The sequence below is a fragment of the Phaethon lepturus genome, unplaced genomic scaffold, assembly GCF_000687285.1.
Source record: "Phaethon lepturus isolate BGI_N335 unplaced genomic scaffold, ASM68728v1 scaffold16634, whole genome shotgun sequence".
NCBI classification, from domain to species: Eukaryota; Metazoa; Chordata; class Aves; order Phaethontiformes; family Phaethontidae; genus Phaethon; species Phaethon lepturus.
Window position 1 is genome coordinate 16,679 of NW_010532780.1, and position 25,095 is coordinate 41,773.

General features: G+C 37.4%; 2 protein-coding genes across 2 annotated transcripts in view; one reads left to right on the top strand and one right to left on the bottom strand.

Moving 5' to 3' along the window:
• Nucleotides 1-18,573, top strand: part of CFAP97 (cilia and flagella associated protein 97) — a 20,927-nt gene extending 2,354 nt beyond the window's left edge. The window contains exons 3-5 of the mRNA XM_010284960.1: nucleotides 9,389-9,648; nucleotides 17,771-17,921; nucleotides 18,446-18,573. Of these exons, the coding sequence (XP_010283262.1) occupies nucleotides 9,389-9,648; nucleotides 17,771-17,921; nucleotides 18,446-18,573 (539 nt within the window). The remainder of the gene's footprint in view (nucleotides 1-9,388; nucleotides 9,649-17,770; nucleotides 17,922-18,445) is intronic.
• A 5,114-nt stretch (nucleotides 18,574-23,687) lies between these two features.
• Nucleotides 23,688-25,095, bottom strand: part of SLC25A4 (solute carrier family 25 (mitochondrial carrier; adenine nucleotide translocator), member 4) — a gene marked incomplete at its 5' end in the record, with an annotated part of 2,140 nt that continues 732 nt past the window's right edge. Inside the window, 2 exons of the mRNA XM_010284961.1 lie at nucleotides 23,688-24,211; nucleotides 24,545-24,685. Of these exons, the coding sequence (XP_010283263.1) occupies nucleotides 24,054-24,211; nucleotides 24,545-24,685 (299 nt within the window). The remainder of the gene's footprint in view (nucleotides 24,212-24,544; nucleotides 24,686-25,095) is intronic.

A 25,095-nucleotide genomic window follows, 5' to 3' on the forward strand; every position in this document is an offset into this window, starting at 1 on the left:
TGGGAGGATTTTTTTCCCAAAACTGAAAAACAATTCTAAGTAACAGTAACAAAGATTGAGTAATGAGAAGTAGAATTCATATAGTCTGGCAGCTAATGTTCCTGATTAACATGCATATTACTCCCAAGTGCCTCTCTAAATTGGCAAGCACAACGTAGCTTAATTACTTTGGGTATTTTGAAGTTTAAATGGGGCAGGGTTGTTAATGGTGGAAAGTAACTAGTCTGGGAAAATAGGAGCTAATCTTATTCTGAGTTAATGCTTCCAGGTTTTTCCATACTCATTTAAAAAATAAAGTACAAATCATTCTCCCCCCAGTCTGCATGAAATGTTCATCAGAGCTGTATGAACATCAATATTGCTTCAAGTGAGAACAGGATAAGCCCAGACCTGAGTGCATGAAAGAGTATTTAAGTAATTATCAGGATGTCTCAGATTTGGTTTTAAAGTATAATATTCCTCCAGTAATCTATACTGATGAAGCATTTTGTTTAAAATATTTGTCAAATATGCTTGTAATGTAGCTGGGCCTAACCATTTACGGCAGTTACGCAAGTTTAATTTCCCAAGGTCCCCAGAAACTTGCAGAATTTCAGTGTTATCTGTTACTGTGTTGTTTCTAGGGGGTGTGTAGTAATTCATTTTGTACAATGTTGGTACATTGGTAATGTGAACATTTGGGAATGTTCACATTATGTATTAAAATGTAATAAAAATGTAATAAAAAATGTATTAAAAAAGAATCACGAGAACAAAGAAAGGGAAGAAATCTGTTAAAAATGCATGGTGTTCAAAGAACAAGTTTTGGATTAGAACAAGAGTCTGGTTATTGAGCGGTGAGGTAGTTTGTGTAGCTTAAAATAGAATTCAATTGAAGTGTTCAGAAAAAATGTTGCAATTGAATTTTAAAGGAGCTGAAATAGTTTTTCCTTTATATATTATATGCCATTGATATTGCAAACTATTCATTTTTATAAGCATTTTTTAAAAATCGTATTTAGATAAAAAAATTTTATCATGCCTTTACATCTTCTAAAGTTATGCTTGTTCTTGATAGAAGCCAAATTTTAATTTATTAAAATATTAATTCTGAATAATTTAAAATCTCACAAATAATGTAATTTTAGTTGGAAATCTCATTGTCTTTATGTTGTATATTGCGCTTTAGATGCTTTTTAGGTGGGTATTGCTGTGCAACTTTATCACCGATTTTAGAAAGATTCTTTAGTGACCAGAAATCTCAACAAGAGATTGGTAAACATATATGATAACACTTAGTTACTCCATCTGAAAGTTGTCATTTTATATATGCCGTTACTGAAGTGAGCATTACCAGGTATGGCAACTTGCTGTGCAGCTTCCATTTGCCCTATAGAAAAAAACTGAACTAGTTTTAGTCAAAATGGCAGAAATCTACTTGGTAACAGTAGCTGGGGGCAAAGTGAAGATTATGCTTGCTAGAAAGAAGCAGATTCTGCATGTTGCCAAAGACAAATGAAGCATAGGAATGTAGCCTTTATATTGGCATTTATTAGACAAAGGGAAGGAAGAAGTACAATCACAGAGTCACTAGGTTGGAAAGGACCTTCAAGATCATCAAGTCCAACCATTAATCCAGCGCCACCATGTTCCCTAAACCACGTCCTGAAGTGCCACATCCACTCGTTTTTTGAACACTTCCAGGGATGGTGACTCCACCACCTCCCTGGGCAGCCTGTTCCAATGCCTGACCACCCCGTCAGTGAAGAAATTTTTCCTAATATCCAACCTAAACCTCCCCTGGTGCAACTTGAGGCCATAGTGCAGTTTTCACTGCATCAAATGTGCGTTTTCAGAACCTGCAGGATGTATGGCTGTATTGGCATGGCTTTGTGTGCATGCTGATGAAGGAGGGGCATGTGAACTGTAGAGCACTCTTGAGAGCAGGTGCAGCATGAAGACAGGTAAACATATGCAGTGAAAAAATTGTGGAGCCCAGATAACCGTAAGCTACCATGTTAGGGTATGGGGTACACACTCACACCATTTCAGTTGTAAGGAGTCCGCAGTTTACAATGGATACAGTATCGCTAGAAACTGCAGGCCACAGCAAAAGCAGAGGTGGTGCAGGGTGGACAGATAAACTCAGAACTCTTTTTGATCGGATCTCTGTTATTTGTTTGCAAATCAGTCCCATGGCAGTGTCTTGATGCTCAGTTCAGAGTGGCTTTGAGTTCAGGTGGAGGGAGCACCTCTCTGCAGCACTCTCCCAGGGGGGCAGAGCCTGCCTTGCTCCCTTGTACTTAAGCCCTGTGGCTGCAGAGCCTGGAGTACTAAAACCAGCCTGGCTTGTGTTACAGTCTCGGTCCGTCTGGACCATGTTGTTCAAGTTTCTGGACTTAGTGATTATTATTAATTGTCCCTGCGTCATGCATAAAAATTCTTGGGTTTATCTTTGATACTGTTTTGGTAGCTGTGAACTGCTGAATTGTTTAATTGTTCTTGCTGCTGGTTATTACTTCTCTTCATGAAAATCACTTGCCATTTGGGTGGCCGCTTATTTAAAATGTATATAAACGCTAAATATATGATGCTTGAATCCTCTCATTTTTACAGACATAGAAGTCAATGTTTAGGAGGCTTACATAATTTCATTACAATACTAAGACTGATGTCATGTAGCTGTTGTCATTATGGTGTATGACTATAAGAACTATCGTAGCATTGTGGGCTCAGACACACTACCTAGGAATTTAAATATTTTATCAATCTGGCCAAGAATATAGGTACTCACAATTTCAGTTACTCAAGGTTAGGAGGGTTTATATTTTACAGACCTCTCCTCACTCCTTAACTCTCTTTTTTTCCACCACCTGCATGGAAAAAATATAGGTGTGATTACAATTTTTCAGGTAGAAATACAATTCTTCAGTTGTTTCATGATGTTACATAGATTTTTTTGTATGTAATTCTTTTGTGAGACAATGCTGTTTCCACTTTGCTATACATTTTAAAGATCTTTCAGAAAATTAAAATAATAATAAACTCAGAGCAATATTCAAAACCTATAATAGTAAATGTCAGCGTGATGTCCTCTGCTGTACTCTTAAGTAATCTGAACACAAAGAGAATTAGGTATGCCAATGCAAAGAAATAGATTGTCAAATATTGGTTTTGGAAGTGCTTTCATAACGCTCCATGTTAGACAGCTGGGAATAAAAAAACAGGAAAATTTTCTGATGTTCTTTTGCTTGATTCTATGTCTTGATCCTATGTCCCATATAATTTTAAGGAATTGAGGTTATGAAGATAAAAAGATGGATTAAGCATACGAGTGTGAACTAAGCACTCATTCATTTCCATCCCATTATGCTACAGACTTGCTCTCTGTCTTTAGACAAGTCTCTTGATTTCTGTAGTTCAGAATACGGAGTCGTATGCTGTATATAAAGAGATGCTATATATCTCTTTATCTGAATTTATGTTGGGTACCAATACGGTAGTAGTGGGATTGCACAAAGTATATAGAGTGCTAAAGAATTTAGCACTTTGTGTTTTGTTCTCTGTAAAATGGGGTTGATACCTGCTTATTTTACAGAAGTGTTTGTGAGAATTAGTCTGTCAATCCATGGTATTAGCTATTATTAACTTGAGGGGGTGGTATGATGGGGTAAGTAGGACAATGGGCCACAGGCTGAAGACCTGAATTCCATCCTTGAAGCTCTCAGTGACCTACATGCTCTCTGATTAAGCTTTTTGCCTCACATGGTGAGGCACTTGGTGAAAAGAGAGCTCACTTGGTGAAAAGCACTATGATATAAATTAGCATTATTATGAAAGTAAAAGCTTTTATTCAGAAACACAGAGCTATTGTAGAAAACTAAATAGCAGCTTCAACTGAACATGTAGCAATTGCTTTAGCTTTTTTTGCGATAACTTGTCACTCAGGAAATAGAATAAGTTTTTTTTTAATAACTGAAATTTTCTACTCTTATGGATATGTCATGTGTGTGCTCATTCATACTGAACCGGTATTTGTAGAATAACTGTTAAACAATATCCAAATTTCAAGTAGACTCGTAACTATATACAATAACACACAAATTCTACAGTTGAACTAAATATGTATAGCTCTTTCACTAAGTTTTATTTAGTTTGTATGTTCATAGTTTGAACTAATTGTGTGTGTATATGTATACATATGCATCGTTTTCACAGGTTTAGTAACTCATATTGAGGTAGAAGAGCAATTATCAGCTTACTCTTATATTTAGAGTTTGAAAACAGATTGAAAAACTTTGTGATTGTAAGGAGATCCAGACTTTCTCAACATCCATAAGAAAATGCATAATTTGGGGGAAAAAAATTCTGTACCTGTAAGGTATCTGCTGTACTTCTCATGACATCAAGAAATAACTAGCAGCCCTATTTAAGCATAAATTTTTCAAGAGGAAAATTTAAACTTGAAAAGTACATTCTCCTTTTCTTAAAAGAAAGGTGAATTCTCTAAAATCCTTTTTAAAAAGCTCTGTGACATGAAATATTGAATATTCTAGTAAATATTTCTTTAGAGATACTACAGGGAAGTAGTTGTAGATTGAAACTATTAGACATTGATGAAGAAACATGTGATTTAATCCTTTTGTATTTTTCAAATGAGTTACAAATGTGGTAGTGAAGCAGTATAAAATAAAACACTAGGCAAACTAAAAACTGTAAGCACTGAAGCAATTTAATGCATTTTCCTCTACTGGGATTGCAACAGATACACTGAAACATGCATGACTTCAATTTTAGCCTTAATGCCATTAGGACAGCTGTATCATCCTTTCCTAATGCATTTGACTTGCTAATTGTAATTTGTATTTTAGATAAGGTTTGGTCTTTCTCACTCTGCAAGGTCATTTCAATGCTTACAAATTCAAAGCAATAAACAGCTTGTTTATTGCTTAAACGAAAGTCAGATGTCTCTCCATGGAAACCAGCTTTCACAGAAATCCTGTGAATACCAGAGAATTTTCTTTTCCTGCTTACCAGTAAATGAGAAGTAGAACGGTGCACTGTGCAAGTCTTTATGCAAATGCTGATGCTTGTTTATCCCCCTCACCCAAATTATTTATGATCTGGCTGACAGTGAAGTGGCAAGTAAGGATTTAGTTGAATTACTTACTACCCACTGATAGAGTATGAAGCGACAGGTAAATCATATTTAATTGTTTCAAGATTTACAAACTCTTTAGAACCTTAAATCATAACCTTATACTTCTCTCCCCCATCCCACCTAAGGGAGGGGGCGGTGAGCGAGCAGCTGTGTGGTGCTTTGTTGCCGGCTGGGGCTAAACACTTAGCAGCTTGAAGAAGAACAAACCAACTACTTTTAATGTGTTATCTGATCCAATGCCTTGGTGTATTGCAGCACTGTTGCTGCAAAGAACTAATTGTTAAATTTCAAATGTGGCTCTTCCTTAGGTCATACAGAAGGCTAACTATAAAAAGGTCAGTTGAGGAACTGAAGAAACTAGGTGAGGAACTAGAGAGTTTTCAATTGATCTTTTCACACCGTCCCCTTGAAGAAAACTTGCTTCTGCACATGTAGTGGGTTTGAATTTTGGTGCAAAATTTATGAGCGTTCTGTAATTCAACAACATATCAAGAGATTAGTTACTGGTTCTTGTCAGTCTTCTGCTGAGGCTTAACTGAATAACTTCACAGGAGAACCTTCATGGTGATCTTAATTCTTTCACTTTATTAGTGTGTTGCTTTTGAGTTGTGATAAATTTGATATTTACACTGCTAGCAAGCCCTTAACCTCAAGAGTTGTCAGAAAGCTGTTGACAGTTGTAAAGTCAGTTTCTACACTAGGTATAAATAATAAATAATAATGAGGCTAAGAATGAACAGTATACTCAAAGTGGGCTGGAGTTTCTTTTTTGCTTGCCGCAAGTGGGAAAGGCTATCTTTGTGGTGACATGATAAAAGGTGTGGATGAAGCACTGTAGATGGAAAATACATTGAAAGGAAAAAGACTGACAGACTAATGAAAGGAGGAAGAAAGAAGAGATGAATGAAAAAAGAAAAGTGTGTGTGTTGGGGGGATGTGACTGAAGAAGCTGGAAGGTGATAGGAAAGCTAGTTAGTAGAATTTTGTCATGCTTTACTCGCATATATAAGTAGTAGTATCCAGTAGAGCAGTGCATGGAAATGCACACTAACTGCCTGAGAGCTTCTGGTAAAATACTGGCAGTGTTTAATGCTACAGAAGTTGTATACCACTGCCTCGGAGAAGATCTGAGTGACAAAGTGACAAAAAGTGACAAAGTGCTTGTTGAGCCCTGCATCTAGCAGTTGCTGCAGGACTCTTTGAATCAGTAATTCTAAAAGCATTTACTGACCAGCATTGAGGGGAAAGGGGAAGGTGTTTGTACCACGTCATTGCTCTGGTTTTGGGGTTTTCTTTTTCATCACAGCTGACAGGGGTTTTGCAGAAAAATGAGCAAGTCAAAAGATAATTACCTTGATGCTTATTTATCTCAAAGCATTTTTAATCTGTGTTTACTGGGTATAGTTCAGAGCCACATAGTAAGAATATACACTCTACACCATAGTATAGCCAGCTACCTTATAGAGAATTAAAACAATCATGTACCAGTGAAGACGTGAAACCTGTATTTCTAATTAAAAATGTCCTCATTCTGAATGCCATTACTTTAAATGGAATTCAACTAGTTCACACCTTTTGCAGAAAGAAAAGAACTGTTTGGAATTTGCAGTGACAGTTATTCAGAAGCTTAAATGCCTCTTGTAAGAGACTGCATCACCAATAGCACTGGTGCCACAAAGCTAGGTCAAGACTTCATTTGAACTGTTCTTTGCCACAACCTGATTTCCACTCTTGCATATGATGTGCAGTCTTGTTTAACCTGTGAGATGCTATGGGTGTAAGGCAAAAGATGAAATTATCTTTCATAGCCTCATAATAATACAATTATCAATTATGTAACGTGATATATAATAAATACCATCTTCAGATGGTTGTTCAAATTACTTTCTTCCAACTGTGTTCTGCAGTGGTTTGCATGGTCCCATAAGGATACATTTCATTATTTTTTTAATTAGATGTATGCTGCAGCTTGATGTTACAGTGCTAAATGTGTGGCTCTAGTTATTTTCTGTGCATTTCTTTTTGTTCCTTGTAGGTGTATCCAGATGAGTCTCATCCCAGGTTTGTCCCCTCAAATGGTGTTGATGGCTGTACTAGTTTTCCCTTGCAGATAACTGTCTAAATTGTAAAGATGCTTTTCACGACATTTATACTTTATTAACGTGTTGATTGGCACACTTGATCTGCACTATGTTGCATTGTGTCTTGGTTTTGAAGTGATTTGCATCTTCTCTTGACAAATTAAAACAATAATTGCTAATGTGGACAAGCTCACAGTTAGAGCCGCCTAGGGGCAGTTCTTGCCTATATTGGCTAGTGTACTGACGGTACTGATTTCCAGAGGAGTTTTGAAATTCATTAACTGTTTGGATTTTGAGTTCTGGATACTGTTTCTAAATGTCTCAAAGACAGTAGCAATATATTTTTCCATCCATTCTGGAATAAACTCAGTTGAGATACTGCAAGAAAGATTTAATTTCATTTTGTTTTGAAGTAAGAACACACTCATCAGTCTTTGAGGTTTTTAAGTTATTAAAGGCTGCCTCAAACATCCTTTGCCAAAAAATTGCTCATGTGAAAGTGTTTGCTGAGGAAATATTACTGCATGTCTGTTTTTTTTGTTGTTGTTGTTTGTGTTGGGTTTTTTGCTTTCTACTTTTCTCAAAGCTTCTGCTTTGGATGCTTGTTTTGCCTGTTGTGTGGCTTTTAGGTGTAGGAGTGAGGGATATCTTCTGGAGGCACTGTGATATTGGAGGAATATGGGGAATGGCTTGAGTAAGGCTTCCTCGTCTGTGTCTCAGGTCTGAAAATCTGTTTGATCTAACCTGGTACCGCCATTCCTCTACCATAGATAATGCAGAGGTTTGATGGGGTAATACCATGACAGCAAAGCTCTTAAAATAGTTGCCAGAAGATCTGCTGCAGAGCTTTAGGAAGCAAAGTCTTAGAAACAGGTCAATAGCAAAGCTCCAGTGGAACTATAATAAACATAGCTGGCTCTGGCTGAAAGGGAAGTTTCCATTTATTGTCTTATTTTGCAACTGTGCAAGTCTGTCTTGCTGTGTATTTTTAAGTGTACATTCTTTGTTCTTTTGTTTTGAAACCTCATATCCTGGTTTAATTTGTCGGGTTTTTGCTGTTTTAAACTGCCAGGCCCTAGTAATTTTTCTTCTGTTATATATGCTGGCTCATTTTGCTCAATCCATGAAATTTGATTTTCATCTTTCCCTTTGCATTTCCTGCACCAACATGATGTAGAATTTCTTCAGGAGCAAAGTATCAAAAAATAACTTCAGGAAATGCATTTTGTGTCTGAGTCATGCTTCCCCAGTGTCAGTTTTCTGTGTAAAACATCATTTCTGTTCTGCCTCTCAGCTGAGACAGATATTTTAGATATCTTTGGAGCAAAGTCTTAATCTCTTTCCACGTGCAAACATCTAAGTACTAATTTATGATTCAATTCTTGGTTCTGTAAGTTATTTCTAGTCCTGGCTTCCTGAAGCTGTGTTTTCTGTTGCTTGGAAAACTTCTCTGATGCTTATATTGGTGCCACAAATGATACCACTGTGATGATGATTATATCCAGTATTGCTTTAGTGCTGTGTAACAGTAGCCCTGTTAGCATATATATACATAATTGCCTATGCTGATTGCTGGCACCATAGTAACTACAGCAAAAATATTTGAGGATGGAAGCCTGAGCATATTATGTCAATGTAGAAGTCGGGCAAGCATACTGGATCTAAAGGTAGAGATCAGGGGTGTTCAGAGTCAAAGCAGGGATTAGGATAGGAATACTGACCATGCAGAAGAAATGACTATGCACGTAAGGCTGACTTATATTCCGATTTCTAAAAAACAGATATATTCTACACAAATGCTTACAGAGTGTCTGTGTGCATATTGCTGATTCTCTTGCATTGCTTAGTTGTTCGCTGCATCTGTTCAATTCCTCCGGATTACTGGTCACAAATGGGGAGGAAGGGGATTCCTAGTGAGAAGAAAGCAGATGGGTTTTAATTAAGGCCAAACTTAGACTTGATTTTTATGGTGCAACTTGTGTAAAATCAATGTAGTGAGCATCCCTGAAAAAATTCTGAAATGCATATATCTGGAATTCAGATGGGAGGAAGGTGAAATGTACCTTGTTTTTTTCAGGTCTGTAAATAAATCCTAATAATAGAATGCAAGATTTGTGTTTGGTTTGGTTTTTTGATCTGAGTTTTTTTACTTTTTGCCATTTTAAAGCTTTCCTACAGTTGGAGAAAAAAGAACAAAAACTAACCATCGATCAGCCATCTAAAGGAACAAGGAAAAATTATTCTTTCACAAATGAAGAAGTTAGACAGATTGATCGGGAAAACCAAAGGTTGCTAAAAGAACTGTCCAGGCAGTCTGCAAAGCCAAGAAGAAGTACCACGTTGAAGTCAGCTGTACCACCTCCTAAATTGTACCACAGTGCCCTCAACAGGCAAAAGGAGCAGCAAAGAATTGAAAGAGAAAACCTGGTAAGTTTTGAGAACTGGTTTGAATCAGTAAATTGAGATGGACTATTTCTTGTCAGATGAACTACCGCTAAATACTTACAAAACTGGTAAGGCAGCACTTGGAGCTTTACTGCAGTAAGTCTGCAATGAATTTCCATTACTATGCTGTTGCATAATTGCTCATACATTTTTGAGGGAGGAAAATGATGCTTTTTTCAAATGAAAATAGATTTTATTTTATATGGGGTTGCTTTACTTTTAGTATCATCCTGTTTGAAAGGAACAACCATTATCGTTAACACGCTCATAACTTTGGATAGCAGTCTAACTCTGTTCATCCTGCTTCATGCGTCATGATTACTAGTCTTTCAAGGACAGGCTTGCAAAAAATAAAGCAATCAATATGATAGCATCAAAGCCATTATATTTGAAATACAGAGGACACAATGTGAATGTCAGTTTTGGTTTTTTGACTCATTTTATAGCTGTCCATTTCTTTCAATATTTGTAGCGCTCTGCTTGTCACAGTATTTGAATGTAATGGCAATCACAATAGCTTACTTTAGTGGAAAACAGAAATTCAGATTCATTTATAAGGATATTGGCAGAGTTGACAAATAACAACAACAGTACTGGTTTGAATAAGATATTTTTAGTGATTGAATTGTAATGCATATAATGACATTTTCACGTCTCCTAGTTGTTCATTAGTGTGTTTTGAAAAGGGGGTAGAATGTAATTAAAATATTTGGAAAATTTATACTGGAAATAATTTTTTTTTTTTTCTTCTCTGTAAGTGTAGGTTGCCATTTCCTTTTATATAGATAGACAGATTCAACATGGAGAAAGTCTAATTGACCTATTCAGGAAAATCCATTAGGTTTTAGTTCTTCCAGGTTTCAGACATCTAGACTGTTAAAACTTTCCAAAGTAGGAAGTTTTCTCCCCAGTTCCGCTAGACTACAGTTGACCAAATGAACGTTATACGTCACACACTGAAAGAATTTGGCATAAATACTTGTTATAGATGTGTGATACTTCTCATTGTGTAGGGAAGAAGTGTTTTTAGTTTGGTAGGAGGGCTTGCTCCATGTGTTGTGAAGGGTTTTGTTGTTGTTTGTGGTTTTTTTTTTTTTTGTTTATTTAAAATGTTGAAAGCAGGACTTGCTGTTCCACATGAACCTTGGTAAAAAGTGTGCATTCTTAGGCTGTGGGGAGGAAGTGCTGTATAACAGTCATGATCTAATTGTTGTGTAGTACAGCATATTACAATAGATACATCGTATTTTACACTTCTGTTTACTCAAAGCCACAAACCTTTTCTCTCTTAATAGATTGCAGTATTTTGTCAAAGAATGTCACCTTTGCAAATTTTGGATAAAAAATTCAGCAAACCTAAACACACATAGTAATTTCGCTGTTTTAGTACATGTTAAGAGATTAATGGTGGTCGATTGTAGTCTGAGAAATAATATACTTCATTTACTTACGCATTTATGCTTTAGTTGTCGTCAGCAACGTGAGTGGACATGTTTGACATCAGAATCATGCCTTAGGGTTTATGTTAGGACATCATGCTATTTTAGAGTATAAAAATATTCGGTTTATTCTTTTCCCCAAACTCAGGATGATACATTCTGCTCTTCTTTTTGGAAGAGTGATTCATCAGTACAGCGTTTATGTTTTGTTTAACATTGCTACCATGTTTGAGCAATTCTGTTTACTTTTTTAATCTGTTTGAAGTGTATTTGCACCTAGAGCATTACTGTTGTAACGTATTGATCTGTCTAGCACTGCCTTTTGAGATTACAAGTGTGACATGCTTTTCTCGGAGACTGTAAATGAAAGAGCTGCCCTACCCTGCACATTGAGGGTTTTTTTTGGCTTTATGTAGCTAAAAGTGTATGCTTAATGAACTTGCTGTTTTCTTCTGGTCAACAGCTTTATTCACCTTTGTAGATTGAAGAGCTGGAATTCCATGGAACTTTATCAATCTTTCTTCTTGACAGGCTTTTTTTTTTTCTTATACAAGGCCTGAGGATATGAGCATACAGGATATGCTGCTTGGTACACCTTTGTGAAATGTTTGTTGGAGAAGCATGCAGGATTTTGTAAATAATTCAAGAATAGAAATCTACAACAGTAGTCTGTGCAGGGGGTCAAAGAGTCTTGATACAGAGTTTTGGGGTTTTTTTCCTGTTGGATTATAGCTTTTAGAATTTCTTGTCCTGACAATAACGCCTTGTCTAGGGAAAACTTTCACTTGTTCTGCTAGAACATTTTGGAGTAATGCCTGCAGCAGAAATAAAGTTGTCTTCCTGATAATATAGGCATTTGGCATCAGAGGTGATGCAGGGAAAGTAACTCAAATATTAGGAAACTAGAGAGGAATCTAAGTGGTTTGGTGCTCTTTAGCTTTGTGAAAGGGTGCAAGGAGGTACAGGGAACATATGCTGCTTCCACAGACTCTGCTAGAAAGAGCTATGATGGAATAAAAAGGTGCATTGCTCTGAAGAGCAGTTGTTATAAGGTAGTGATTAGCAATTTATGGAAAAAGTACAATTAGCAACATAGGTCACTGTTAAAATTAACATCAGAATTTTGTACTTACTGCTTTTGACTGTGCGCTTTCAGAAGTGGAACCTGCTTTTGATTGTCTATCTGAGCTAGCAAGACCAGAGTGCATCTCTTGCCAATAGAGGATGCTGCTGATTCAGAAAACATTCTACTCTTGTGTTTTGAAGATACTCCCAACTCTGTCTCCTCTCCAGTGGAAAGGGACATAAGTGTAACTTACATGTTACTTGTTTCCCATGTCTGTGTTTATGTTTCTCTATCTGTATTGACATATTAATCATTATTTCTGCCAGTATAAATAAGATACTCAGCTTCATAGACGAGATGCTAGATGCCATTTAAACTCTAATGATTTATTGTATGATGCAAAAATCGACACTGATATATACAGGTAAGTATTTGGGGACCTTGAAATACAGATTTGCAGCCACCACACCATTCTTCAGTCACTTCATCTAAACTTAGAAGCAAAAGCAACCAGTTCACACTAGAAGTTCACTGGAAGATCTCAGCAGGTCTTAAACCTTAGATCAAGGGAGATGAGGGTTGTTCTTTTCTGTGGATATTTGGTCTTCCCACACATCCCTGTACATTCTTCTTACCCCATGACTCACTGCACATAACATTCCATGTTGTTCATTCCCCTACTTCATACTCCCCCAAAATATACCTGAAGCCTCAACAGATCCAACTCTGATCTGGTTCCAGTATAGTCAACCTCCCACATAAATAACAATTAAAAAATAAAAAACAAGGGCTGTCTTGTTTTGAACCACTTACTTGGTTCCCCAAGTCGTATGTGCTGCAGATGTCATTAATGCTTCTCCCCGCCACTTGCTCTAGTCATCCTGGCCTCTACCAGCAGAAACATCCTTCAGCCAAACTGTTTCCCTTCTCTTGCAGTCTGGGCTGCCTTTGCGTTGCTGGAAAACTTGAACCTCCTTTAGAAATGCAAGTACTGTACTGCTATAAACGAATTAATTTGTGTCCGCTTGATTTAATGGTGCTGATGGGCTGTGGCAATTGGGTGGGGAGAAAAGGGTGAAGGAGGGATAGTGCCTCTGGTCATCCTCCTATAACTGGCTGCCACCACATACAAGGAATATACCTTATTTTGAGCTGCAGCCTTCAATCCTGTGCTGCACTGCACCTGCCCGGCCATCCATGTCATGCCGCAACCAGGGAGGTAACTTCTAGGCATGGAAAGAAACAGGAGGGGGAAGGCATTGGTCCATTGGGGTGCCTGGGCTCGTTGTACTTTCCTCCCTCAGTGTATTACGCACTGCTTTTTTTCTGCCTTCCCTTTGTCCTGTCTGCAAGGACCACCCCCAAGTCTGAGAGCATCAGGCCTCAGATGCTGCATACTTATGTGGATGTAGAAAGAATACCAAGGTTATTTGGCCTTACTGGTCTCAGTCTGAAGGAGAGAGCTGTAGGGAGTGCAGCTGTGAAAGAGAATGTAGTCTTCAGGGTCTTCTCAGGAGCTCAGAAATACTCGTGTTGGGTTGGTGGCTCCTTAGAAACTCAAGCACACAGGGTTTTAGATATTTTCACTGACTGCTTTCAAAGCCATTGTATGCCAAGACTAAAGACAAAATGTTGGTAGTTCCTGAGATTACGAAGTGCAATGCAAAAAAAAAAAAAAAGCTTCCATGGTGCCCTCATCAGGGGAAGCTATCAGGATGTGGAATTGGAATGCAGGTGTATCTGGCTAAAATATACTGCAGTATGGTGGAAATATAGTGCAATTCTGTGATTATAGTATTTAGGCTATCCAAATCCAAAACATAGCTTCACACTAGCTTTGTGAAGAAAAGTAACTCTATCCCAGCTGAAACCAGGACAAGGCTATAGGCTTTTTGTGGTCAGATTTTTTTGTGGTCTGCTGATTCCTGACCCAGACTGGAGATTCCTGAACACTGCTGTGGTAATTGTAATAAAGGCTGATTAATTGGCAGGCTCACAAAAAGTTTTTATTATTTTGCACAGTGCTCAACTTTGTAGGATATTTTTTTTTGTACTCTTAGCCTACTTTCCTTGAGATGCCAACCACATGTAAACTTGATAGCTGTTCAGTTAAGACTTCTCTGTAGGTTGAAGAATTTAAGAGTTTTTTGACATTTAGAGTTTGTCAGAGCTAATTAATGCAACTGGCAAGTCAAGAAAATTGCGAATACTTGTATTGATAAGAACAGAAAGCTGTCCTTGAATGCACTATTATCTACTTCCCCCTCCCCCACCTGGACACTGTAAAGGGACAGTGTGGTCACCAACATCAGTGACATTAGAGGAGGTGTAATATAAATAAATTTGAACAGCTGTCAAGGCACACTAGTCAGCTGTTAGGATTCAAAGGAGGTGAAACTGAAGCTTTCACGCATTTAAAAAGCAAAGTAAAACAAGAAAGTTTTTTTTTTTTAACCTGTTCTCTGAACTCAATTTAGGAGTGCTGCATTTTTTGTATTTCTTTCTTCCTTTTTCAAGACAGCTGCAGAAAAGTGTGTACTGATTTTTTTTTTCCTTTTTCTGACAGAGAGCATCAGAATTAGCTTTAGTGCTTTCCTGACATGCCTAAAATTGAATTAGCAGCATTTATCTTGGCCCACTGTATAACAGCAATCGTTTGATACAGTGTCTGGTTCCTTTGTTCTCAGATTGTTGGCAATCTGACATTTCCTTCAATGGAAGGAAATGTGACAATATGTATTTTATATAGATACTAATCTGTGTCTAGATGCCTAGATTTATAAAGGATTATCCCATTCCTAGAAGGTAATCATGCAGGAACACCTGTGATTTTTTTTTCTTTTTTATATTATTATTCTACTTTTATTGTATACTTAGTATTATAACGAAGTAAAAGGTAGGAAATAAAAGCCTGGGAAGGCTTTTGCCAAGCTGGGGAGGTCATCAGTGATACTATATTTTATGTATGTATTGAGCTTGACTCAAGAGCTCTGAGGAGCTACAGTGCAATTTAGAGCAAATAATTACATTCCTGCCATTAGTGTCTGTTACTCACTTTTTTTGTTCCTTAAATCGGGAACATATTTTCGTTCTGAACACCTGGATTATGTTATGTGATCTGATTCTTTGGTCATTAAGATCAATGATGAAATTTCTATTTACTTTAGTGGTGCTGGCTTAAGGCTCCAGGGATTTAGCACTTCAAAAGAACAAGGAAAGTGGCAGTGTTCTTCAGTCCATTTCTCAAAAGGAGAACATAATGAAAGAATTAGTAGATTTATATGTATAACTGAAAAAGAACATTTGTTCAAGGTACTTGTGCCATTGTACAAGGTAGTTCCTTGGTTAAGGACCTCAAGATTGTAGGGTTGGTAAACAAAAACGTAAGAATCAGATTAGTTCTGGGTTACAGATTTAGTAGGTCAGGACTGACATTTCAATGTGTTGATGATTTCATTTCTCTATGCAGCAGACCATTATCCAAACTGCAAAATTCACGACTGCCAATAGCGTGTAATTTAACATGCCCTTGGTACAATTCGCAGCAGAGAGCAGGGGACCCGCAGGAGCTATTCTCTCATTCTCCAGAAGACCTTTTCTTAGAATACTTCTGCACCACAGAGTCTGTATCTGCTCCTTCTGTAACTCAGGGCTTTATCAAGTCCAGTGTTAACCTGTTCAAAAAGTAGTTTAGTACTGAGAGAGGTCTCTTTCTTTGCTTTAGTAATGGGGACTTAATACTTGTCAAAATGCAGGCATAAAAGCAAAAGCAGAGAATTGTATTTAAACTAGAATAAAGCAGGCATATGTAAATATTGTATGTTCAGAATCAAGCTTGAAATTACTGCAGTGTTAAGGTATGCAAATGCTGTGAGGCTGTTAACAGTTGAAGTGCAGACTTGAAACGTGCTCGACTCTCTGAGAAGTCACTTCTACAATTTACCCGATCCATTTGTGATTGAACTGAACATCTTGAAAGCTTCCATTTTTAATATTGAAGGAAAATAAATATGTGATAGCTGCAAGTCTAAATGTAGGTAGCTGTATTAAGAGATGCGGATGAAATTGTGACTAAAATGTTGGATGTAACATTTAGAGAGAAGTCTACCATTTCATGTTCTGCAACTGGCTTTAGTGAAGAGCTATTTCTAGCTGAAGTCCTTCCTTTGACTTTTGCTCACTTAGGTATTTCCACTTGACGATGAACTGGCACTTGATGCAAGCACTTGTGACATACTATATATGAGCCAAAATCGCTTGTCCTTTCTCTTGTGTACTCTGCGCAGGTTTCCAGTCCACATGCATAAACTACCAACACTTTGTAGATTCCTATTACAGCTAGACAATGACAACTGATGTCCTGTAAATACTATGCTATTTCCTAAGTCCCTTTCTGTACATTTTTTTATTCTTCTAAACAAAAAATAAAAAATCAGTACCTGATTGGGAGTGGGGAAGAACAGTTGTTCCATACAAAGTGCAGTTTAACAGCTCTACAGACAGATTGTTGACTTCTATCATATAAGTATGCATCTAGACAACACATCCTTATTACTATAGGTATTTTTAGTATTTTGGAGACTTGTGTAATTGCAGTTTTCATTGCCTCTTATTGATAGGATGCATGTCATAACACTGACCAGCAATGGTTGTGTCATTGTCAAATGTTTGTAGGCCATCAAATGAATTGAAATTAGCTAACAGAAGGAATGTATAGATCTATGCAAGGCAAGCACTGGAGGCAAAATACATTAAAAATGTGAAGTTGTTAATTGGAAGTTGTATGTAGCTGGGTACTTCCAAATTTGTCCTGCCATCAGGTTCTTTTTAGAGTTTATGGAAATTTCTTAGACCAATAAATCCTGTTTCAAGTAAAGTAGTTATGCAGAATAGGAAACTGTCTGTATCTTATAAATACTATGTAAGCAGCTGTTGTAATTTAATGCATACTGCATGATTGCCAGGGCTAATTTCGAGAAGAGTAAATGATGTCTATAACAATAACTTCAACTAGAATTTCTTAAAATTACATTATGGATAAAACAAATAGTGTCCTGTGGATGTTTGTGCTTCTCTCTTGACCTTACTTTCACAGAATTGAGATTAGTAATTCTCTCTGGGGATCCTGTAGGGCAATATAAAATTGTCTAAGTATGTTTGCAAAGCAAAGATTAAAAAAAAAACCACAACAAACACAAACAAACAAACCCCCCACAACTTCTGGAAATTTAGGGGAGAGGAGTAACCGAAGGTAGAATTAGAAGAGCACAGCTCATCTTCCCACCATCTTTACTATTGCCAAACAGATGGGTTCAAGTTGTTATAAAGTACAGAGAAATGCAGGGTAGTGAGGTTGTATTCAACATAGAATTGATGATATGTAAGCGGTAGTTACTACTTGTGTTACCTTATAACACTGAGAAAAGAACTGAATGTGAGCAGAATAGCCTACACTGGTCACCAGTGGAAGAGTTTGTGTTGTTCAATGCTAAAAATGTGGGGGGTTTTTTCTGTTCAAATAAAAAACAATTTGTGAATGTTTGTTTTGTAGCTTCTCGTTCATTCATCCTCTTTCCTGATATTTTTCTTTGATATTAAGGCTTTCCTGAAAAGACTGGAAGCAGTGAAACCAACAGCTGGTATGAGGCGTTCTGAACAATTGATGGACTATCAGCGCCAGATGAGTTATCTAAGTTCTTCACCTTCTGTAAGAAGAGGAAAATCTGCTCTCAGCCAGCTTAGTCCTTTGAGTAAGTGCTATGATGACCATATGAATTCTTTACTTACTGTCCCGAATTTCTAATAAATTAACTTATTAATCATCTATTTGAAGAAGGTAAAAAAAGAAAATCGCTGTTGTAAAGAAATATTTATTTTGCCAGTACCCTTTTTGAAAGAAGAGAAGGGGGGAGGGAAAATCCACAACACAAAAACCGTAAAGGTTAAAACTCTCATTCAGAAAATGTAAATCTGCTAATAGTAGCCTTATTTCTCTTAGCAATTGTGGGTGTAATATTTGGAAGTAGATCGTGTGTCCCCATAGATCCATACATGCCGGGGGTTAAAGAACCACAGCACTATGGCATAGGCATGTATTCTGTGTCCTGACCATTCACAAACAACTTGTAACTTTTTGTGTTTGTTTTCAACTCAACTGTGATTTGTTTTTTTTCTGGAAACTATGGTAGAATGTTGCAGTACTAATATAGCATGAAGTTTTCTGTTGTACTGAGCATAAGCATTCTCACTGGGGTTTTTTTGTGTGTGTTAACAGGAGGCATTTCAAGAGCATCCGCTGTACCAAGTACAACGAGCCAGAGGAACGAAAAACCCATGTCTGATGCAGCCAGTGGGGCATTACAGAGACCTAAACCCACTAATGTTCGTGCTGCTTGGTTATAAGTACCTTCTTTGCCTTGCATTGTGAGATGATCCTCAGACTTCTGTTTTTAGTGCTTTTGTAAATTCTGTGTGCAAAGGTAATTTCTGCATTGTTCAGTAATTAAAATGCATTGCATATGATATAATTGCTTATAAAATGGTTTTAAGTGAACACTTTCATTTTAGTCAGTGTTTTCCATGACAGGAAGAACTTATGAAACAGAAGGAGGTATTTAAACAGACAAGTTAAATAGAAATTGCTAATTATTATTTTATTCTCAAATCTTAAATGGAATTTGTATCCATAACACGGAAGGACAGAATTGCTGCACTCTAGGCACAAGATGTAAAGAAAATCTTTAAAATAATATTTTAAAATACTGCATTAAACTCGTAAGTATATGCTTAATTCCTAGATCGTCCTTCTTTTCATCTTGGCTTTAGGTAAGCCTTCTGAACTTTGTGGGTCATGTTCTTATGACTGAAAGAATCTTCTTTTTACAGCAGCATGAGGGGGGTGAAAAGTGGATTGTGTATTCCTGCATGGTTAGCTAGAATACTGAGGCTGCAGGAGATGATGTTCTGCCACTCTTGCACTCCAAGTGTTGAACATTTGTGTTGTACTCAAGGCTGTGTCTCTTCCAGATTTAAAAGAATTTTGGAAGTTGTATTGGGACCTTTGTGTAGGAAAGAAGCATCTGATGCTCTTTGAACAAAAGGAAAGACCAAAGTGAACAACAGTTTCAGATTCACTCTAAACAAAAGTTTTAGTTACTTCTCAAGCTAGGGAATACTAACCATGGGAAACATTTCATGGCCCTCCTTTTGCAGATCCTTGCCCTTCTCGGTGGGGAGATACAAACATGAGCTGTAGGAAGCGTCAATGTCTGATTTTGAGCGCAACTACTAACCAGGATTTAAAAAAAAAAAAAGACAGTAGAAAACAGAAAATCTTGTTATGCTTCTTAACATGTTTTTTAATGTCATGTTCATACCAAATATTTGTAGTAGTGTCAGATAAGCTTCAGTAGTGACATCCATTTACAAGGGGAGCAAAATTTAATGGAATTGGTAATCGCAAATAGTAGGTAGTATGCTTTATTTCTATATATAAAGGCAAACTTTCAATGAGCTTATTTTGTAGGATTGTAGTCTTATAAAGAGCATAAATTGTGATGCCACTATCCATGGATATTGCTGGAACCCTGCTTGCTTCCCCAGCTTCTTCCCAGGAGAGATACAGGAAATCTCTTTGTATTATGCATTAAAAAAAAAAAGCTGTATTCAATAACACGGGGTCTTAGCCCTATGAAAAGGATATTATTCTTAGCTCGTGTTTGGATGAAGGCATAGGCTTTCAGGTATTCTGCATTGTAACAAACTTTTTACTTGATCCTGTGTGATAGTTTGGCAGAGCTTCTGCACCTGGTGACCTGTGGATCAAATTTAGCTGGTTGACAATATTTGAACTTTTAACTTCAAGCAGCATTGTGGCAAAGAGATTTTAATTGTAATTATTATTCATTGATAGGGACTGTGACACATTGCATAGTGCTGCTGTATTTATTTATACTATTGTGCTAATTAAAATTATTCACTATTTAAAGATTTTTGTCCTTGAATGTGAATATCAGGGTCACAGTTTGAATACTTTTGAATGTTCATACGAAATTTTTTTTCTGTGAAGGAATTAATTAAATTGATTACTTTTAATCGCTTCATCTTATTTAACTTTGGTATGAAAGACTGTCAATTTTGTATGTCATTTTTGTAAATCATAAGAAATAAAATATTTAACATGAATTGTTTGTCATTGCAGTGGCTTCTTTCAGAATTTTGTAATTGCTATTTAAGTGCAAAGGAGGTCGTGGGAGAAGTGTTTTGTACTACGTGTAGCGGATGAAAATGCAAAGAATCAGTTTATTCATTGACACACTTTACCTGTTCGTGACTTTGGTGTGTGTTTTTTAAAATAATCCATATTAACAGATCTTTATTAATCTCATCAAGGTTTTTATAGCAAAAAAATCCTTTTTCTAATAGAATTGTTTTCTGTCTTTTTTGTAAGCTGCCACTTCATGTTCTCTTCTTTCTTTTTTTCTTTTTTTCTCCTTCTCCCTGACCCCCCTCCAGAAGGTCTCTTTGAAAGAAAAGTACAAACTGCTTTGCTTCCTCCTTGAAGTGAACTGCCACACTGGTTTGACACACTGTTTCAGGTAGGAGCCAGTCTCCCTGCTGAAGTGACAGGTTTGCCTGTTTGGGTGACAGCACTGGCATATTGATCTCACTACTATGAGAAATGGACTGTGATGCCTGTGTCATGTTTTTGCTCTGGAAGCGTCCCTGCCTCCCTGTGGGCTCTGTTTCTTCCAGGATAGGGTTCTGCTGTGTGGTCTTTCTACATTACTGAAAGTCTTAAAGATGACCCTAGTTCAGATCATTGACTATTAGAAGAACAGAGAGTGATGATGCATTCCTGTCTGGATAGGTGACCTGTGAATGGTACTTTCCCAAGCAGGCCACTGCATCCTTTCGAACTCAGCTTTAATCCCAGCAAACCTGAGAGACTCAAGCTCATTTGGAAGTGTCACACAAGAATCTTCATATGGAATGTATAGGCTTTTCCCTGTGCCAGAGCCTGTCTGCTGTCAGATTGCTTGCAGTTACTGAAGATCCTGAGGCATCTCTGTCATCTTGCCACTCAGATGAGAGTTTGTCTGTCCTAAATCAAATGGCTGGTTGGATTTATATGTCTTCTGTGATGTATGTAGACTTTACATTGGACTGTATTTTCCTGAGACACTTTGTTCTAACAGATCACCAGCAACATTTTTATCCCAATGCTTTTCCTTGTTCTCCAGGGATAACTCCTCCCTTCCCAACCTGGGCAGCTCATTGAGTCATCTGGCAGATGAGAGCTTGTGGTTTTCCCTGGAGCACAATCTGCACATCAGTGTGATGTGAGGGCAGTGACTTACATCAAGCCTTTTAGCTATGCTGTCAGGACCATCATAACAGGGGATGATAAATATACAGTGATACATCAATGAGCCAAATGATGAGGGAGAAGAAAAGGCTGCTTTGGTACCAAACTGGTATATCTTATGAACCTAGTACACTGAGTACATCTTTGGTGTTTACCTGGTCAAAGTCTTGAGCAAAATAGTGGATGGACCATGTCATTATCATCTGATACATAAGGAAATACAGAACTATAGAGCTGAAAGTGCAGCCTCTTCCAGGACTGAAATTATTTTGAGGTCATCCTGTTTCAGATAGTGGCAGGGATTGCTAATGCTTATGATACAGACCTGGTTTGTCTTCAGAATGCATGGTTCTAATACCTTGGTCAAGAAAGCTGCTGTATGTCTCCTGGTAACTCTCCTCCTGGCCAAAAGCATTTGGCAACACTGATTCTTGTAGCTGTCCCTTCTGGTTCCAGGACCACCTGTGTTATTCACTGGAGAGTCCTAAAATGCTGTTCTCCATTATTTTTGTTCCAAGCTCTGATTGTGTACAAAAATCATAGTCAGAATTTAGAACAAAAATGACAGCTCTCAGTTCTCTCTATGCAGTGGCTTTTAGGACTAGAACATGCTATTGAGAGATTTTTGCTTGTTTCAAGTCCCTTTTACAGGAGGAACAGAGGTGACTGAGGTTTGCCACCTGGGGCATGAGTAGGGGAGTCTGCTTTGATGCTTCTTTCCCTGGCATCCTAGGTTGGCTAGTGGGACTTTCCATCTCCAGGTGAGCTTATCCAATAACCATAACTGTGGCATGCCTGCAGATGGAGTGTTGTTCCAGTTTTTGAACAAGTTAGCAAGGCTTTTTTCCTCTGCTATGCCCCTCACCATGTCTTAAAAGTCTTCCCTATGGCTTTTAAAGAACTGATGGCTGTTTTTTGCATGACAAGTGTAGGGCAGAGAGCAGAAGTTCTCACCTTCAGAAAGAGAGGGAAGATTCAACCTGCTATCAGAGAGTCTTCCCTTCCCACTCGCTGCAGTATGCTATGCTCTTTAGAAACAGGTTTATCCTTCAGACCCACCTAAAGTTCCTAACTTCATCTCATCCAAAAGATCCATGTGCCTCAGTTCTCTCCCCAGGTAGCATGCTGGACAGTCTTTCTGTATTAGTAGGATACATTGGCAGGCTACTCAGGGCAGGCATCCCACTGTTCAAGTGTGAGATATAAAGGAATAATGGTTTTGATGCAGTCTTTTGCTTAGTCTTACTCCTTTTTCTAGGTGAATACATAACAAACATTTGTTTATCTATAGTCTAACTGAAATGGACACAACTCACTTTCCCTCCTTTGCCCAATTAGAGAGTCTTTTCTTCATTGAGTTCACAACCATGCAGCATCTATATTTTAACAACTCTGTATTTGAGCATGTTTTCATCTCAGTGGTAATAGCTCAAGTTGTTAACAAAGGTATAGCTGGAAGTATAGTTCTTAACTTAAATCAGGAGTATTCCATCCTAGAATACTTTTTTCAAGGAAAATAAGCAGCAATGACTTCACTATCAAATGAAGACACACTTGCTTCAAAGAGTAATATAAATGAATTATCAAATCAGCTAAGACTATAGGGTAGTTCATCCATAAGACAGCTGGCTGCAGTACCCTTAACCTGAATACACTTGGTTTTGCTATTGTAGAATTATCAATAACCATTCCACCTACCTAAATCTCCATTGAAAAACTCCCAAGAGGCTTTACCAGACAATCACTAATAGCATGCTGATTAACACAGCACCTTAAAGGACACATACTTGTAATGTGTTCAATATACTGAAAACAGGAAAAAGTTCATTAATATATTAATTTATTTCATTAATTCAGTTTTAGTTCAATTGAACATCAGAGCAGACAACTTTTTGCTTTGTGAATATACAGGGCATTTTTGAAACACTGTATTTCAATGTTGTACAAAGTATATTTGAAAAAATGTGATTACAGTTTCAACCATATGATTGTATAATTTGTCAGTGAAGAGGCTGCAGTTAGGAACTCAGCCTGGTGCTTTAGTATAGTTTATTTTTTCAGATGTGCTTTTCACTTAATATCATATTAAAAAATGCAGCTTCAGAAGAAACATGATTTTAATTCATGTTATAACTGTCATCACAGTGTTGTAGCTAGAGACATCACTTTGTACAACAGGTATTTCTGAAGATCACATTCTATTAAGAGTTCACAATATTAGATTTTAAACCAGGTATAGGCCACCTAAGTCTTGTCTCTAGACAAAATGTATTACCTGAAATTTGAAGTATAAAATATACATAGGTTCCAATACAAATTGGAGGAATTTTCATACAAAATGTAACTGTGATGTAGTGGACAATTTTTAAATTAATGTATCCTCATCTCAAACAGATATGTTACTCAAATTTTCTTCTGTTTCCCTAGGAAATATTTTGTTGTCCATTACATCACAATAGCATATTTTTTTAAAAAGTTGATTGAGAACAATTGAACTACATTATGACGTTAAGTTTTAGACATATTTCTTGATTTCATCATAAAGTACTAATACAAAAGCTCCACCCATGCCTCTCAACACATTTGACCAGGCACCTTTGAAGAACGCTTTGGATCCTTCGTCTTTAGCTATCTTCCTCCAGCAATCAATTGTGCCCTTGTACATAATATCAGCTGTGGAAAGAGACATAAAGGTCAGAAGGCTTGAAGTTGTATAGCAAGTCTGTTTCAACTTTCAGATATTTAAAACAAGGAATAAGCAAAGTATAGCCAAGAATCAAAAATTAAGTAATCAATTAATGAAGTAATTTTAATTCTCCACATGGAAATCAAAGCAAATCACCTCTCAGCCTCTTAAATGAAGGTGACAGAAATAACCAATGTGTTTCCCATAGCTTTTTTTTTTTAATAAGAAGGTTATTAGTTTTCCCTAAGACCAACACCCAGCATATCTCAATGAAGTGCTACTTTCTGATGCCAGAACACCATAGAAGCACTTATCCTTACCTCCCTTTCGGCCAGACTGCATCATCATCCTACGTCGCACAGTATCAAAAGGGTAAGAAACCAACCCTGCTACTGCAGTGACAGTCTGGGCAATCATCCAGCTCACTACGATATGCACATTCTTTGGATCAGGCAACATACCTGTCATCAAGAACAAATGAGCAGAGTCAGTACAGAGGGAGAGGGTTGTGGGAAAGATGGCTGTGGAAGAAACAATCACCCACTGACCCCAGGAGTCAATCAAGCCTGCAGCTTCTCCCTTCATCCATATTTGAATGTTAACAGGTACTATGAGTAAAACAAATTTATAGGACTGTTGGATTTTGGGGTCTAAGCCTTCTGCATGCTCCCTGACCAAAAGATCTCTCTTGCAGAACCCTCCCAGGCTTGTGTCATGAGCTGCAATGAGGAACAAGCTACCACACAAACCCATCTGTACAAGCCTTAAGACAAAGAAAGAAACGGAAAGTATGTGAAAATACACTGCAAACCCAAGGCTTCTGCTCAGAGCAGCGAGTTGAGGGAGGCAGGCCTGCATCTGTGAAATCACC